The 18552-nt window shown below is 44.9% G+C and overlaps 1 protein-coding gene across 7 annotated transcripts in view; it reads left to right on the top strand.

Moving 5' to 3' along the window:
• Positions 1-18552, top strand: part of LOC149455069 (cysteine-rich protein 2-like) — a 548326-nt gene that overhangs the window by 211461 nt on the left and 318313 nt on the right. For all 7 annotated transcript variants that reach the window (XR_016314105.1, XR_016314106.1, XM_089686684.1 and 4 more), the window contains exon 3: positions 8790-8847. Coding sequence is in view for 5 of the 7 variants with exons in the window: in XM_089686684.1 (XP_089542810.1) it covers positions 8790-8847 (58 nt within the window). In the remaining 2 variants the exon portion in view is untranslated. The remainder of the gene's footprint in view (positions 1-8789; positions 8848-18552) is intronic.

Genomic DNA, 18552 nt, shown 5'->3' on the forward strand with positions numbered 1-18552 from the left:
TCCCCTCCTTCGACAATTTAGAATTGCTTCCACTTCAAATTCCTCTTGTTCCTCAACAGTAATGGCTTCAGGGGGTCTGGATTCCCGGTCTGGGAATGGATCTGCAACAACTGGTTTTAGCAATGAGATGTGAAACACTGGGTGAATCTTAAAGGTTTCTGGAAGGACAAGCTCATAAGCTACCTTATTAATCATGCGTTTAACATGAAAAGGCCCCAAAAATTTTGGTCCTAGCTTCTTCGAGGGACATAGTAGCTTCAGATTTTTTGTTGCCAACCAGACTCTCTCCCCTGGTTGCAGCACCAGTTTCCCCCCTTTGCTTCTTGTCAAAAATCCTCTTGTTATCCTCCTGGGCCTTAGCCATGGCTTCCTGCAGTAATTTATTATTATTAGAAAAAAAATTGATCATACTTTGGGTGGCTGGAACTGTGCTCTCAGCAATCAAGTCAGGCAAGAAGGTGGGGTGAAACCCATAGTTTGCAAAAAATGGTGATTGTCCCGTGGCTGAGTGGTTTGCATTATTATAAGCGAATTCCGCCAAGGGCAGGAGTGTCAGCCAATCGTCTTGCAGAAAGGACGTATAGCACCTCAAATATTGTTCCAGGGTCTGGTTGGTCCTGTCTGTCCGTTGGTCTGGGGATGAAACGCAGAGGAGAGCGACAGTTTAATGCCAAGTGCCTTGCATAAAGCCCTCCAAAATTTGGAAGTAAATTGCACTCCTCGATCGGACACCACGTCTTCTGGGACTCCATGTAATCTGATCACCTCTCTGATAAAAATCTGAGCAGTCTCCACAGCCGATGGGGTGCTTTTCAAAGGCACAAAATTAGCCATCTTTGACAGGCGGTCAACAATAACAAAGATCGCAGTATGGCCCTGGGACGGGGGAAGCTCAACTATAAAATCCATGGCAATCATTTGCCAGGAACAAACAGGTATGGGCAAAGGATGCAACAACCCCCAGGCCTTGTTTCTGGGTGGCTTGTTTCTTTGGCAGATGGTGCAGGACCTGACGTATTGCTCACAATCTCCAGCCATGTTAGGCCACCAGAAGGTGCGTCTAAGCAACTCCAGCGTCTTCGCCAATCCAAAATGTCCTGCCATTGGGTGGTCGTGACAATGCCCCAAGACCTGCGTCTGTACCTCCTCTGGCACTACGATCAATCCTTCCTTCCGTATCAGACCTCCCTCGTTCGAGAATGATACCCCTGGCAAGGAAAGCAATGTCCTTGATGCGTCTTGCAATTTTGCACGCAGTTCCGTCTGAAGAGCCAAAAAGTTTCCAGATGATAGGATGGTATCTGGCCTGGGTTCCTCCTTGGGATCCTCGAGCATGCGCGAGAGGGCATCTGGCTTAGTGTTTTTGGAACCTGGCCTATAGGTGATATGGAATGAGAAACGAGAGAAGAAAAGCGCCCACCTGGCTTGGCGTGGCCTTAGACATTTAGCTGTCCTCAGATATTCAAGAATTTTATGATCTGTAAAGATCAAAATCGGGTGGGCTGCTCCTTCCAACAAGTATCTCCATTCTTCCAAAGCGGTCTTGATGGCCAGTAGTTCTCGGTCCCCGATGTCATAGTTTCGCTCCGCCGGGGTAAGTTTTCTGGAGAAAAATGCCACTGGGTGCAGAAGCTCTTTTGGCCCCTTTCTCTGGGACAGAATTGATCCCACAGCATTCTCGGATGCATCTACCTCTAGTACATATGGTAGCGCTGCGTCCGGGTGGCCCAGGATGGGTGCCGTGGTAAACAATTTCTTCAGGAATTCTAATGCCTCCTGGGCCTCTGATGTCCATTTAAAGCGTGTCCCAAGTTTGGTTAGCTGTGTGATAGGGGAGACCAGACCTGAAAAATTCCTGATGAACTTCCTATAGAAGTTGGCGAATCCAATGAATCGTTTTTTTGTCACACATTTTTTGTCAGTAGGAATTGGCCACTCGAGAATTGCCGCGACCTTCTGCAACCCCCGCGGTGGAGATGATCAGACCCAAGAAGGAAATACTCTGTTGCTCGAAGCTACACTTGTCAGCTTTGGCATATAGGCCGTGTAGGCGCAAGCGCTCCAGAACCTTTGCCACATGAATCCTATGAGTATCTAGTGAAGGTGAAAATATCAAGATGTCATCGAGGTATACAATGACAAAGATGTCAAGGTAATCCCTGAAGACATCATTAACAAAATGCTGGAAGGTGGCCGGGGCATTGCAGAGTCCAAATGACATAACAAGATATTCGAAGTGGCCGAACCGAGTGCGAAAAGCCGTTTTCCACTCATCCCCATCTCGAATGCGAACTAAATTATATGCCCCCCTGAGATCCAATTTGGTAAAGCAAGCGGCGGACCATAGGCTTTGAAAAAGCTCCGGGACCAGAGGCAAGGGTGACGGTTCTTGATTGTGATTCGGTTTAGTTCCCGATAATCCACACAGGGCCTCAGGGATTTATCTTTCTTTTCCACAAAGAAAATACCCGCCCCCGCCGGTGAGGTGGAGGGGCGGATAAATTCCTTCTGGAGGTTCTCCTCTATATACTCTTTAAGCACCCCCAATTCTACCTCGGACAAAGGAAAGATTCGGCCAAAAGGGATCTCGGATGCCGGCAACAGGTCGATTGGGCAGTCATATGGACGATGAGGAGGCAAAGTGTCGGCCCCACATTTACTAAAAACGTCAAGATAGTCATGGTAAGCTGCTGGAACCACCTCTTTTAAACTGGTTCCTCCTCGGAACACAGGAGAATTTGGGGGGCCCCGGGCCCTGAGGCGTGACAGTGTTCCTGACAATATGCCGAAAGGAAACTGAGTGATCCGGTTTACCAGTTGATCTGGGGGTTATGGGCCTGTAGCCATGGAAGCCCCAGGATCACTGGGAAAAGGGGTGACGCGATGGCGTCAAAACGTAAAAGTTCCCGGTGGTGTCCCATTATGGTGGTAAGCGTAGGGGGGTTTCCTGATCTACCAACCCCGATCTAATCCGGGAGCCGTCAGCTAAAAACAGATTGAGACATCATTTTCTGGCCTGTAGGGGAATCTCTTGCTGACGTGCAAAGTCAAGATCCAAAAAACAACTGCAGGCCCCTGAGTCAATGATAGCCGTCATTTCCACGGTTCTTCCTGGGAGCTGAAAAAAGAGGGGTACGGCTAAGTAACTAGACTGACTTATATTCCCAATAGAACAGGAAGGAACTAAAGACCTTGACTTACGTGCTTTCACAGGGCAGGTCCGCACGATATGCCTGGCTTCTCCACAGTAAAAGCAGAGGTTTCTGGCACGTCTTCGCTGGCGCTCCTCCGGGGACAGGGTATGTCGAGCCAGCCCCAACTGCATGGGCTCCGAGGTGTCCACTGGAATGGATGGCAGGTGGTCTGTGGAAGTTAGCTGACCTGTACCTCTGGGTGGTGCCCATGTAACTCCTTGACCCTGGCCAGACCTCTCAGACCAGCAGTCCCGCAGCCTGCGATCGATTTGAATCGCCAGGGAGATCAGATCCTCCAGGGACTCTGGGAGGCCCACTCGGGCCAGTTCATCTTTAAGGGCCTCTGAGAGTCCGACCCGGAATTGGTGATGCAGGGCAGCGTCATTCCAGCGCGTGTTACCCATCCATCGCCTGAACTCAGAGGCATATTCCTCTGCCGCTCAACGACCCTGTCGAGTGAGTATAAAGTGGATTCAGCAGAGGCTGCCCGTTGTGGGTCGTCATAAAGAATAGCCATGGCCTTGAAAAAATCGTTTACCGATTCCAACTGGGAATCATGGTTCTCCCTCAATCTATGGGCCCAGTCCTGGGGTTCGTCTTGAAGTAGGGAGATGATAAACCCTACCTTAACCGACTTGGTCGTAAACGTGCGGGGCTGCAAGTCAAAGTATAGTAGGCAGGCGTTCCGGAACACCCTGAACCGTGCGCGGTCTCCCCGGAAACGTTCAGGCATGGGAACACGGGGTTCTGTTGGAAGGGGTGCAGCCGCAGCCCCTGTGGTAAGTCTAAAAGTCTCCCCAGAGCTGGCGGCTGGAGCCGGGCCCTGGGAAGGGGCATCAGACATGGTCATAGTGTCAAAGCGGTTCTCCAAGCGAGTGCATTTATCCTGCAGTGCAGTAACCGCCTGGGTCAGGGCCGATAAATGCCTGCAAATATCCTCCAGAGGAGAAGGCCTCCATCCAGACTTAGTCATGGCCGAATGGTACTGTAACAGACCACCCGACAGCACCTCTATCAGTCCCCTGATAGAGCCTCTCCAGAGTGCGGAGTCTAAGTTCCGGAGCACTTGTTCATCAGGGCCCCTGATGGTGGGGATGGACTTGGAGCGCACCGGGACCAGGTCACAGCTACCGGATATCTCTATCAGTGGTAGAGGAGTTTGCCGGAGGCTCCTGCAGGGTGGGAGTCTGATGTGAGGGGACCCGGGGATCCCTGAGGGATGGATGGATGGAGGAATGAGCAAGGGCAGAGTCAAACAAGCCGTGTCGGTAGCCGGGGGGTCAGTGCGGTACAAAACAGTAGGCAAAGAATGGGTCACACGCTGGGTCAATAAAAGGAGATCAAATCTAAAGGGGAACATCCAGGAGTCAGGCAAGCCAAGGGGTCAGGACAGGAGAAGACAGCTAGGTCAGACAATCCGGATCAAAGTACTCACAACACAGGTAACAGGATATGCAGAAAGACCATTCGGCAACAAGTGTCTGTGCAGGGCTGGTTTAAGTAGCCCGCCCTGCACCTGACAGGCGCAGGCTAGGTCCTAGTGCCTGCCCAGCACTGTCATAGACCACAGGTGCGCCTGGGTCATAGTGCCCTGCTGCCTGCATGTCTTGACAGACACCTACGCATGTGCAGACCCATGCGTCACGATGGTCCCTGACAACTACAGGCACTCGATATTACATTCTTGGCTCCTGGGAGGCCACAGAAATGTTTCTTAATATTAAGTTTTCTAACATATTTAAGAGTGTCTACATATACATTGAAACCATTGGCGGCTTTGGGAGGGGCATACTTCAAACCTTTATCTAACACTATTTTATATTTACTGTTTTTAATGTATATGGGGTGAGTGTCTATGCATGATTAAAAGGGAGTGATTAAATTTTGCATGTCACTTCTATATTTATTCATTTTTTATTGGTATTTTTATTTTCCCCAAGTTTTTTTAATTAATATCATGTAAATGGGGCATGTTACGTTTATATGTACATGTCTCCCTTGTGATCTTAGCATTATTCATTTTGTAATAAAGTGTGCGGGATCTCTGCATCTATTTTAGCTGTTATTCGTGCTATTTTTATGATTATTATGCCTTTGACTGGTACTTACAAGTTGCCTGGTTTTTATTTCCAATTATAAGCGTTTTTTCTTATTATGAGCATTAGACCTAATAGGACAATGTCCTGAATATTGAGCTACGAGAATATGGCCGTGATTGTACCGCCCACTATCTCTGATTGGAGCGGTTCCCGGCCTTTATAAGGAAGTACTGTTGGCCAATCACGCTGTCCTGACGAAGTCACGAGTTACGTGATGCAACGCGTCGACGGCAATAGCGTGGTGACGTACTTCCGGCATGACGCCATTTTGGAACACCTTTTGGTCATGCTGTACACCCAGCTCACTGTTATGACCTGGATACAAGCAACTGTAATGTAAGTGTATATCCTTTTTTTGGCTTATTTCTATTTGGCCATTAAAAAGCAGTATTACACTATGAAGATTGTGTTCTCTTCTTGGTTTACGGGCATATGAGCTTTTGTACTTGATGTGAGTATATCTTCACCTGCCAATTGGTCCGGTCGAGTATTGCTTATTTGATGACTGCCTGCACCATCCTAATTGAGGAGCCACCAGTTTGAGAGATCCAGAGGTGATCTACATTTGCTTTGTGGCCCTGTGGGGTCGTGAAGTGGAGGTGAGAGGCCATTGCAGCCATACTGCTTGGGATCACGTTTGAAGGTGTGCTGTTACTTACCTGCACGTCTTGGAAATTACAGCATTTTTATATGAACTGTGGACACGTTATTTGTTTTGCACAAAGCGTTTGCTATCTGTTTGGCTTCCTCTGTAGGTATTCACTTGGTCTTCACTGGGTACCCTTTGGGTACTAGGGGTCACTATTCCTTATATATCCCCATGTGGATTTGTGTCATTTGTTGCCCCGTTTTTGTTAGGTCCATTTATAGGACTTTATTTTATGTAATAATCATTTCTAATACCTCTCGAGTGTTTATTACTAGTTATAACGCTGCATCACTTTTATATTTATTTGTCTGAGAAGAGGAGTTGCCTTAGTAGTCCCTTTGGAAGTACAGTGATTCAAACAATATTCTGAGGTGAAAGAGATTTCTCCGGACAACCAATTGATGGTTGGGTTGTGGGCTTTTAGCCAGGGCATGCCGAGAATGACTGGAAAAATCGGAGAGGTAATGATGTCTAAGCATAGGAATTCCTGGTGTCCCATAGTAGAGTAGCAGAATATTGTCACGGTTTCCTGTATCACAGGGCCAGAACTGATACCAGATCTGTCAGCCAGGTGAACTGCAAGTCTCTGTGCTTTGTTACGGAGCGGAATCTGGTTTTGCATAGCAAATTGTGCATCCATAAAGCAGCTACAGGCACCTGAGTCTATAATGGCTGGGACCCTGATTGTCATTTCAGCCAGTTGTAGCTGCAGATGAAAAGAGAGATGTGCCCGACTTGCCCCTTGAGGGTGCATCATGTAGAAACAGTTGGGAGAGGATCTGTGGGATTTGGCCAGGCAGGTGGCCACAAAATGACCTGCATCACTGCAGTAGAGGCAGAAGTTGGACTTCTGCCAGCGAAGGCGTTCCACTGCGGATAACTGTGGCCTCCAGAAGCTTCTCCTAGTGGAGTTGGTGGGTAATGCTGATGAGGCCACATTTGTAGGAGGTCCTAATTCAGAGCATATCAAAATCTTCCCATTGGACCTCTCGTTCTGCCTTTCCCGAATTTGGCGGTCAATCTGAATCGCCAGGACTATCAGGTTCTCCAAGCTGGTTGGCACCCAGCTCATCCTTCAGATTTTTGGAAAGACCAAGACGGAACTGGTGGCGGAGAGCAGACGCGTTCCACTGGGTATAAGGACACCAGATACGGAAATCAGTGACATAGTCTTCCACAGATCTCTGACCTTGTTGTAGCTTACTGAGCATGACTTTAGCAGTTTGGCGCCGGAAAGGATCATTAGATAGATTTGTGCCATCGCTGTAAAGAAGGAGTCCACAGAAGCTAAGGCGGGTCATGCAACTCACGTAGGTGGTAGGCCCAGGACAGGGGTTCATTTCTGAGGAGTGTGATAATGAATCCCACCTTAGTGTTAGGTGCCAAGAAGGTTCTGGGGAGCAGGGAAAAATATAACTCACAGGAGTTACGAAAAGTCCTGAACTTCCCGTGATCCCCTGTAAAGAACTTGGGTCTAGGCACCCGGGGTTCCGGCAGAGCAGAAGTTTCAAAGGTTATAACCTATACTGGTCACTGTTTGCATGACCGCATCAAGGGTAGTATTGAGGTCTGTGTCTAAGAGGACATTAGAGTTGGTTCGCAGTTTGCTCTCCAAGTGTTCAAAGTCTTTCTGTAACTCATGCATTATGTTGAACAAGGTAGTTACTGCTTGGCGAATGTCCCCCAGTTGTGAGGCCTCCCTTTCAGACTCCATCATGGCTGACTGGTACTGTCATGTACCTGATAAGAGACTGAATTGACGAGGTCGGCCTCACTTGTGTCACTAGCCCTGACCCTGCTGAGGTTGGAACAGAGGGAGTCTAGGGACTAGGGGGACAAGAGCGCCTGAGGTGGTTGCATGTGGCTCTTGCAGATGATGGCCTGAGAAGGCAGTGTATCCTCTGATTTGAGTATTGTAATAGCAGACAGAGCAGGTTCTGGATAATGCCTGATGTGCAGCAGAGCAGGTAGGTAGCCAGGACACAGGACAGGAGCAGGGTCAAAGGAAGCCAAAGTCATCAACAGTCGGGCAGCAAGGTACAGAATCAGTAGGAGAAGCCAAAGTCAGGAGCAGAGCTGAAGTCAGAAACCAGGAGCAGGAGAGCAATCAGTCGGGTCAGGAACAAGCCGGGTCAGCACCAAAGGAATCACACAGGAACAGCAGGACACAGGGGGAGGCTGAAGACCAGTCAGCAGTGAATCATCATTGAGGTGCTCCTTAAATAGCCTGCCCAGCGCCGGTAGGCGCGCCTGGGTCCTAGTGCCTGCCAGTTCCGTCATTGGTGACAGGTGCGCCTGGGTCCTAGTGCCCGCCTTCCTGTATGCCTTGTCTGGATCCTACACCTGTGCAGATTCATGTGCTGCAGCGATCTTCTTGTTCCCTGACACATATACTGTATTGAAAAGGTCCATATGTCATTGCTGTGTAAATTTTTCACAGTTCAGCTAAAAGATATCTTTAAAAAGGTATACAGGGCTAAGAAGTGGTATTCCCATATATGTATGAAATTGAAACAAATCCTAACTAGATGTTCATAGTTCAAAAGTAACACAAATTGTTCTTCCCAAGCCTGCAGAATGCACTCCACCCAAGTAGAGAGAGGGGGGAGGATCCATCACAGGATCCGACTGTCTTTAATATCTAACAACTTGAATCAGCGAGGGGTGGCTGTGGAAAATTTTTGTCTTTATGCTGAAATCCTCCAGTTTCAGGCCACTAAACTGAATTTTATTTCCTGAAATAATTATAACATAATTTTGTATTTAAATCTAATTTATACTGTATATGCTGTAAAATAGGGATATTGATAAATGAACAATCTGATAAATGTGTGACTTTTCTTACAGCATGATGGAAAACCATATTGCCACAAGCCTTGCTATGCAACTTTATATGGGCCAAAGGGTAAGTTTTTTTTTTTTAATATATATTATAACAGAGAAAACAGTGCTTGGAGTGTTCTGCTAACTCTTTAGTTATATGGCTTACAATTCAGTGTATTCTTTTTTTTACTATTTCAAATGCAACCTGTACTTTTTTTGACTAAAGCCCACTTTTCAAATACAATGTTTTGTGGCTCTATTATTTGTTATATTAACATATCATTAATATAGCCTTGCTAAATGTTTTAAACTTCTTGGTAAATTTCTGTTATCGCACCAGAGAGAGTATTCTCCTTCAGCATGCTTTTTAATCGGTGAGTATGAGTATTGTTACTTTTGGTCAAGTACTCGCTGATACCGAGTACCGATACCTTTGCAGTGCGCTTTGAGGCTATACAAAATGAATGGGCTCAAATCGCACTGCAAAGAATTGCATGTGATTTGAAGAGGAATGTGGTGCGTTTCCTGTCAGAATCGCATGCATCTCACACAGCTCCTGTATGAACCCAAGCTTGTCATAGTGACTTTGAATGAAAAAAGGCACACTACTGGGAGCTGATGTCCATAATTATGAATAAAGTAGCCAATACAACATTTGGACGGATATCACAAGCAGGTCTGTCCAACCACCAGGAGCAATGTGTTAGTATGCAGAAGAACTGAAGAAGAGCACTATGGATAATCAGCAACAAGTTGGTGCTAGACCAACTGAAGAATCTGAGTGTAACCAAGATACTGCCAGAAGGACAAATATAAATCCAATAGAGATAAAAGTTTATTCAGTCATAACAATAGAAGATATGTAACAGCAGCCAATTGTTAAAAAAGCTTGAGAAATCACAAATAATTGTTCAATGTATTTTCTGAACAGTGCTGGTGGCAGAGGTAAAGTGATAACATACGGGTTTGCTGAATGAGAGCTGGGGAAGCCTGAGTGAACAACATAAAGATGGTAAAGTGGTGATATTGCTTTGTGAATGCTGTAAAGTAGCAATTCATTTATATTTATACTTAAAACGCAGCTAAAAAACCACTAACCACTAAAAAAAATTAAAATAATAATAATCCAATATAAAATTAGATGATAATAAATACAAAACAAAATTGACTAAAAAACATAAATACAGCACATTTTGAGGACCAATATCAAACCTGCAATGTATATATCGTTATATCACAAGACATGTGCAGAATGAAAAATTTTAGTTTGTTTTGTTATTTAAATAATTTCATTTAGTTAAATTTGTTTAATTTGTTTTCGGAACTCGTTTCATTTTTGAATTCGATTCTATTCAAATTAAATTCGACTGAATTTGAATTGGCATTGGAATTCTAATTTATTCTATTCAAAATTCAAATTTTGGAAGATGGTTATATTCTAACTCATTCTATTTTATTGTTTTTCCTATTCTGTTCTTTTCCATTCTAATCTATTTGAATTCAAATTTATTCTATTTGAAATTTGAATTTCTAATCTATTGTTTCTATTCTTTTCTAGCAACTTACCCTCCAGAAGATTTAACCCCCCATCATGACAAGTCCATTTTTTGCTATACAGCTGTGCACTATTTTAACTGACAATTGCTTGCTCATGCAACACTGTTCACAAATGAAATTTACATAATTTTTTTCCTTATACAAATAGAGCTTTCTTTTAGTGATATTTGATGAGCACTGGAGGGGGAGGGGGAGGGTTGCGCTATACATGAAAAAAGACTGCATTTTTTTATTTCTTTTTTTAAAAAACTATTTTTACTTTTTGTTATAAAAGCTATCCAATAAAAAAACAAGTAAAATAAAATTTCTTCATAAAATTAGGCCAAAATGTATTCTGCTACATGTCTTTGTAAAAAAATCCAAATAAATGTATATGAATCAGTTTGCGTGAAAGGTAATGCATCTACAAATGGCAGTATTTATACTAGAATTTTTTTTTAATTCATTTTTTTAACCGCCTCCCCCCCGCCATATAGTCCAATGATGGACGCAAGGTGGTTCTCTCGTTCTGGGAGGACGTCATATGACGTCCTCCCATTCTCACCGCACATGCTCGGCTCCGGGAGTGTGCAGCGCGGCGATCAGCGGTGCGCTGTGTCCCTCAGACACAACGGATCATCGATCCATGGAAAGACCCGAAGATTTTGGCTCGGTCATGTGATCAGCTGTGTCCAATCACAGCTGATCACATGTAAACAGGGAAATGCCGGTTATCGGCATTTCTCTCCTCACGAGCTGTCACGCTGAGGGGACATGTACACTGATCATCAGGGCACTGATGATCAGTGTGCCCTGATGATCAGTGTAGCCCCAGCAGTGCCACCTGTCAGTGTCCATCAGTGCCAGCTCTCAGTGCTCATCCATGCCACCTGCCAGTGCCCATCAGTGCCACATCAATGCCACATATCAGTGCCTACCAGTGCACATCAATGCCACATATCAGTGCCCATCTGAGCTGCCTTTGTGTCACCCATCAGAGCCAGTCAGTGCCACTTATCAATGCCAATCAGTGCCACCTATCACTGCTGTCAATCAGTGCCGCCTATCAGTGCCAGTCAGTGCCACCTATCAGTGTGCATCAGTGCCGCCTATCAGTGCCATATATGAGTGCTGCCTTTCAGTGCCCATTAGTGATGCCTGTCAATGCCCATCAGTGCCACCTACCAGTGCCTCCTCATCAGTGCAGCCTATCAGTGCCCATCACTGCAGCCTCATTAGCGCACATCAGTGAAGGAGAAAAATCACTTATTTACAAAATTTTATAACAAAAGCTAAGAAAAAACTTTTTTTTTTTCAAAATGTTCAGTGGTTTTTGGTTTGTTTAAGAAAAAATAAAAAAACCCAGAGGTGATTAAAAACCACCAAAATAAAGCTCTGTCACAAACAAATGCTAAAAATTTCATATGGGTACAGTGTTGCATGACCACGCAATTGTCATTCAAAGTGTGACAGCGCTGAAAGCTGGAAATTGGCCAGGGCAGGAAGGGGGTATAAGTGCCCTGTAGGCTAGTGGTTAAACTAGTAATGGCGGCAATCAGTGACTTATGGAGGGCATCTGACACTGGGTGGGAATTGACTAACTGCCACTGACATCTCCAGTGACACTAATACAGTGATCGGTGCTAATAAAAAGCACTGACACAGTACTAATGACACTGGCAGAAAGGGGTTAACATCTGGGGCGATTAAAGGGTTAACTGTGTGTTAGGGAGTCATTTCACTGTGTACTGTGTAGTGTTTTACTAGGGGATTTGCTAGTTTTTATCTCCCTCATTTGCAGAGAGATACAAACCAGCATGTCCCCGCTGACAGGAGAGAGATCTGTATTGTTTATACCAGGGGTAGGCAACCTTTTGAGCATGGTGTGCTGAAAAATGTTTTTGAAGAAATTGAGAGTGCCAGTTATATAAAAAATTTCAACTTTACAAACTCAGTCACGAAAGGAAATTTTTATACAGTAAATGCCATAAGCTATTTGAATAAAGGTAAGAAGCTTTCAAGGAGGCAAGTATAGTAAGGTTGAAATTAATATCTCAGCCGAGGATTTCTGTGAAATATACAGTTGGAAATGAAGTGTGAGGTAAGAGTGGTCACCCTAATAAAGTTCTCTCAGATCAAATCCAATTCCTGCACCCTCAGACCCTAAATCAGCCCTCATTCCTGCACCTTCACACCTCAGATCACCCTAATTCCTGAACCTTCACACCTCAGATCACCCCAGTACCTGCAGCTTCACACCTCAGATCACCCCAATTCCTGCACCGTTACCCCTCAGATCACCTCAATACCTGCTTTTTCACACCCCAGAACAGCTGTCAACACTGCCTGGCGGTACCTCTAGCGCTCCACAGGACAGGACCACCCAGGGCGCAGGGTGTAAGTCCCAGTCTGCTTGTTCACCAGGGCCCCTGATGGTGGGGATGGACTTGGAGCAGACCATGACCAGGTCGCGGCCCCTGAGTACACTTGCCTGTGGTAGAGGGATCCGCCAGAGGTATATACTGGTAGAGAGCCTGATGTGAAGAGGTGGATAGGCCTGGGCAGCAGTGACCGGATCCGTATAGGATGGATGGATGGATGGATGGCAGGGTAGTGTAGCGTAGTCAGACGGGCCAGGTCGGTAACAGCGGGAATAGCATGGTACAAAGTAGCAGGCAAAGAGTAGACAGGTCATACGCCGGGTTCAGTAACAGGAGGTCAGATAAATAGGAATATCCAGGAGAGTAGTCAAATGAGCCAGGGGTCGGAGCAGGAGATAGTCAGCAAGGTCAGGATCAAGCAGGGTCAGCAACAAATCAATCAGCAGGAACACACGAGCAGGAACAGGATAAGAAGACCATACGGCAATCAGTGTCTGTGCAGGGCTGGTTTAAATAGTGCGCCCTGCACTGTCATTGGTGCCAGGCGCGCGTCCGCGATCGCGGGTGCGCATGCACGGCCGCCGCAGCTGCTCAGGTCCTAGCGTCTGCCGAATAGAGCGCATTGGCATTCTGCACATACGCAGACCCGTGCAGCGCCGCGACTGCTGACAACAGTCCTGATTCCTGTACCTTCACACCCCAGATTAGGCCAATTCCTGCATCCTCACTCCTCCAATCACCCCAGATCCTGCATATTTGCACCCCAGATCAAGCCTAATTTATGATTCTTCAGGCCTCAGATCAGCTCCAGTTTCTGTACTTCATGTTTCATGTCATGCCTCAGATCAGCCCCGATTCCTTCACCTATACACTTCAGATCAGCCCCAATTCCTCCACCTATACACTTCAGATCAGCCCCAATTCCTCCACCTATACACTTCAGATCAGCCCCAATTCCTCCACCTATACACTTCAGAATAGCTCCAATTCCTGTACTTTCACACCTCAGATCACCCCAACTCTTGCACCACCAAACCTCAGATCAGCTCCAATTCTTGCATCTCCAGTCTCAGATCAGTCTCAATTCCTACACCTTCACATCTCAGCTCACACCAATGCCTGCACCTTAACCCATCAGATCACCCCAATGTCTGTACTTTTACAGCCCAGGTCACCCCAATTCCTGCACCTTCACACTCCAGATTGGCCCTAAATCCTTCAGGCCTTAGATCAGCCTCCATTCCTACACCTTCACCAATCAGATCACCCCATTTTCTGCACCTTCACACCTCAGCTCACCCCAATTACTGCAACTTCACATCCCAGTCCCCGACAACAATTCCTGTGCCTTCAGGCCTCAGATAAACCCCAATTCTTGAACCCCCACAACTCTGATCACAATTTCTGCACCTTCACACCTCAGATCACTCCAATTCTTGCACCTTCACATCTCAGGTCAGTCACAATTCCTGCACCTTCACACCTCAGGTCAGTCCCAATATCTGCACCTTCACACCTCAGGTTACCTCAATTCATGCACCTCCAGACCTCAGTTCACCCCAATTCCTGCATTTTTACAACCTAGATAAGCCCCAATTTCTTCAGGCCTCGTTCAATCTCAATTCCAGCATTTTCACACCCTAAATACCTGCATCTTTACACCTCTAATCATCTCCAGTTCCTGCACCCTTACAGCTCATATCACCCCAATTCCTACATGTTCACACCTCAGATCAGCCCCAGCTCCTGCACCTTCACATCTCAGAACAGCCCCAATCCCTGCACCTCCAGGTTTCAGATCAGCCCCAGCTCCTGCACCTTCACACCTTAGATCAGCCCCAATTCCTGCACCTCCAGGCCTCAGATCAGCCCCAGCTCCTGCACCTTCACACCTTAGATCAGCCCCAATTCCTGCACCTCCAGGCCTCAAATCAGCCCCAGCTCCTGCACCTTCACACCTTAGATCAGCCCCAATTCCTGCACCTCCAGGCCTCAGATCAGCCCTAATTTCTGCACCTTCACACCTCAGCTCACCCCAGTTCCTGGAACCTTACACCCCATTCTCCATTGACAATTCCTGTACCTTCACACCTCAGATCAATCCCAATCCCTGCACCTCCAAGCCTCAGATCAGCCTCAAGCACCTTTACACCCCATTCTACAGCGACAATTCCTGTGCCTTCAAGCCTCAGATCAGTCCCAATTCTTGCTCCCTCAGGCCCCAGATAACCCCCAATTCTTGAACCCCCAGAACACTAATCACAATTCCTGCATCTTTACACTTCATATCAGCCCCAATTCCTGCACCTCCAGACCTCAGATCAGCCCCAATTCCTGCACCTTCACACCTCAGACCAGTCCCAATTTCTGCACCTCCAGACCTCAGTTCATCCCAATTCCTGCATTTTTACAACCCAGATCAGCCTCAATTCCTGTTCCTACAGGCCTCAGATCAGCTCCAATCCTTGCACACTTACAGCTCATATCACCCCAATTACTGCACCTTCACACTTCGACTCACCCCAAATCCTCCAGGTTCACATCTCAGGTCACTTCTGAACCTTCATACCTCAGATTAGCCCACTTCCTGCACCTTCACACCTCTGATCTCCCCAAATCCTACATATTTGCACCCCAGATCAAGCCCAATTCATGTTCCTTCAGACCCCAGAGGGAATAGAGATGGGCAGGCACCAGCCACACTGCTTCTTCTGTATGCAGCCACTGGCCAGCTTTATTGTTTGGCAGGTGGGTCTCCCAAGACTCCCTTTGGATGCCGTCCTTGATGTTGTGTGCCACCTCCAGCACTGGTGCCAGGGGTTGCCTACCCCTGGTTTACACTTACAGATCTCTCTCGAGCCAGCGGCTCTGCCGATCACCGAGTCCCATGAATCGCTGGCTGGGACCCAGTGATTGACACCTACAGGAGCCAATGACAGTGCAGGTAGAGTGGCGTGCATGCGCCTACCTGGAAATGCAGAATCACATATATATAGATATATATATACACACACACACGTGATTTTGCACAGAGTGGCTGTCTAGTAGCATTTGGCAAGTGGTTGCTCTATTCTAGTCGAATTTTAATTTATTTTATTCGAAATTTGAATTTCAGAAGCCAGGTATATTCTTTCTATTTTATTCTGTAGGTTATTCTGTTCTATTCTTTTCTCTTCTCTTCTTTTCTATTCTATTATTTTATATTGTAATGTGTTCTATTCTTTTTCTATCCTATTCGTTTATGTTCTATTTCATAAGATGGTTATATTTTTTCTATTCTACTCTAATTTATTCTATTTGAAAATCGAATTTTGGGAGATATATTCTATTATGTTCTGGTCTATTCTATTTTTCTCTATTATATTCTCTATTCTATTTGAATTAAAATGTATTCTATTCGAATTCTGGAAAAAACAGTTACATTCTTTCAATTTTACTCTATTCTATTGTTTTTTCTATTCTGTTCTGTTCTATTTAAATTCAATTTTCTATTCAAAATTTGAATTTCACAAGACAGTTATATTCTATTTTATTCTATTCTACCGTTTATCTATTATTTTCTATTCTACTTTATTCTTTTATTGTCTATTCTATTCGATCTAGTCTATCCTTTTATGTTCTATTCAATTTGAATTCAAACTTTGTCTGAATTTCGTTTCGCTATTTTGGATTTGTTTCTATTGTAATTCAGAAATTTGGAAACCTTTGAAACTTTTTTTGAATTCAGAATGAAACAAACCACACATGTATATAGCACACTATGTACTTCTGGATCCTCATTGAGTCCATCAGGTACCATGGAACCCAGTTTGAAGATACAGAAAGTTTCCCTTCTGCAAAGAAGGGAATATCTTCCGTTAAGAGTTAGAAAATTATCATTAATGCACTCTATAGCCCTAAAATCTTTGTTATGGCAATGGAAGAAGTGGCAGGGAATGCTATGTTTGTCATTGCCTTCTGTGATGATTCGGAAATGTTCACTTATTTGCTTTCGTAGTGTACGTTTTGTGCGACCCACGTACAGCAATTTACTTGGACAACGTAGCACGTAGATAACATATTCAGATGAACTATTAATAAACTGTTTAATTACATATTCATTCCCCTTGCCATCTGAAATGCTGGATCGTCCATGATGAATGAACTGACAGGTCAAACAACCTTTTTTATGGCACTGGTAGATGCCTATCCTAAGTAGAAACGAATATTCGAAGGCATGCTTGTTTTAGGAGTATGCGATATCAGTTTGCTGGGTGCAAGAATATTTTTCATTGTGCGAGTCTGCATAAAGGTAGGGGCTGCTGGAAATAATGGGCCTAATTTAGTGTCAAGTTGTAAAATATTCCAATGTTTACGAATAATGACAGAAATGGACCTATATCTATTGTTGTAGTAAAACCAGTAATACATTTGACTGAGTTAGAATTACTAGCTTGTGAACTATTTGTTTTGGAAGAACAGAAAAATGTTTACCTTGTGCTCTGAAAAAGTTGTTGGGTTAACCTTTTACTTTAAATTTATTTACGAAGAGTTAGCCATGTTTGAGAAAAATCACCCCCTCCCCCCCTTGCTCACACTCAAAAATGAACGCAAGTGTTGGTCCAGTGTCAGTATGTAAACAGAGATTTTGCCATGCATGTGAGGTATCATGGTGAACGTCAGATCGAGGGCAATAATTCTAGCCCTGAACTCTTCAGTAAATCTAAAGTGGCATCACCTATGGATATTAAAGTGTTATGTAGTTTTTCACTGTTGCACGGATGCGCGCAGGTTTAAAGCATGTCATGTTTGGTATCTATTTACATGACATAACATCCTCTTTTATATTTTATCAATCAATTGGGCAATTAATTGTGTTTTTCTGCATTAAAATTCAAAAGTGTATTTATTATTATTTTTTTTTAATGTAAATAAAAAGTGTCAGAAAAGGCTTGGTCTTCAAGTGGTTAGAAGAGTGGGTGATGTTTAGCATAAGCTTCTAATGTTGAGAATAAAATTCTAGGATAGTAAATGCACCCCTTTTTGAAAAGAAGACACTCCAAGGTACTTGCTAAGTGAATATTTTGCAGATCTCATTTGTTGCCGCAAGTTTTTGGAGAATGAAGAAAGAAAACGAAAAGGTATTTTTTCTTTTTTCTTCTTTTTCAAAACCCTGTGACAAACAATGATATTTGAAAAATACTCACTATGCCTCTTATCAAATTCCCTGGGGTATCTACTTTCTAAAATGGGGTAATTGGGGGGGGGGGGGGTGTTTGTAGTATCCCGGCATTTTAGTGCCTCCCGAAACTGTGATAGGTAGTGAGGCAGTGATATGAGGAAATACGCCCTTTGAAAGACTGACGGTGGTCATTAGATTTTGGGGGCCTGTATATGGCTAGGCTGCCAAAAAGTCTCTCACATGTGATATCCCCATACTCGGGAGGAGTTGCAGAATGTGTTTTGGGGTGTTATTCCACATATTCCCATGGAATATAGAATTTAAATCATGGCTTAAAATGTCAAGTCCTGAGCTACTAGCAGGCCTTAAGAGTTACTCGCCACCAGTTGCCCCACCCAACTGCTACCCTGCCACGCCCTAATCCCTCCCATAAACATGCCCTTGTAAATTCTCTCATTAAATGACACTGTTAAAATGTTTTATGCAGAATACAGTTACAGAAATAACTATATACCCTCCTTCACCCCCCCCCCCCCATAGCCATGTTCTCTGCCCCCTTTAAAAAAAAGAAAGGGGGGTGAGAGAGAGGGGGGTGATTTTTATTTCTACTACAATTATGACACAATCCCCCCATAATTTGAGGTTATAATGTGCACACAACCCCCCTCTTAGAACACATGGTCTCCATTATGGTACAATGCGCCCCCCC

Source organism: Staurois parvus, unplaced genomic scaffold, assembly GCF_062004578.1.
Source record: "Staurois parvus isolate SC_StPar_1 unplaced genomic scaffold, SC_StPar_1.0 ptg000406l, whole genome shotgun sequence".
Classification (NCBI taxonomy): domain Eukaryota; kingdom Metazoa; phylum Chordata; class Amphibia; order Anura; family Ranidae; genus Staurois; species Staurois parvus.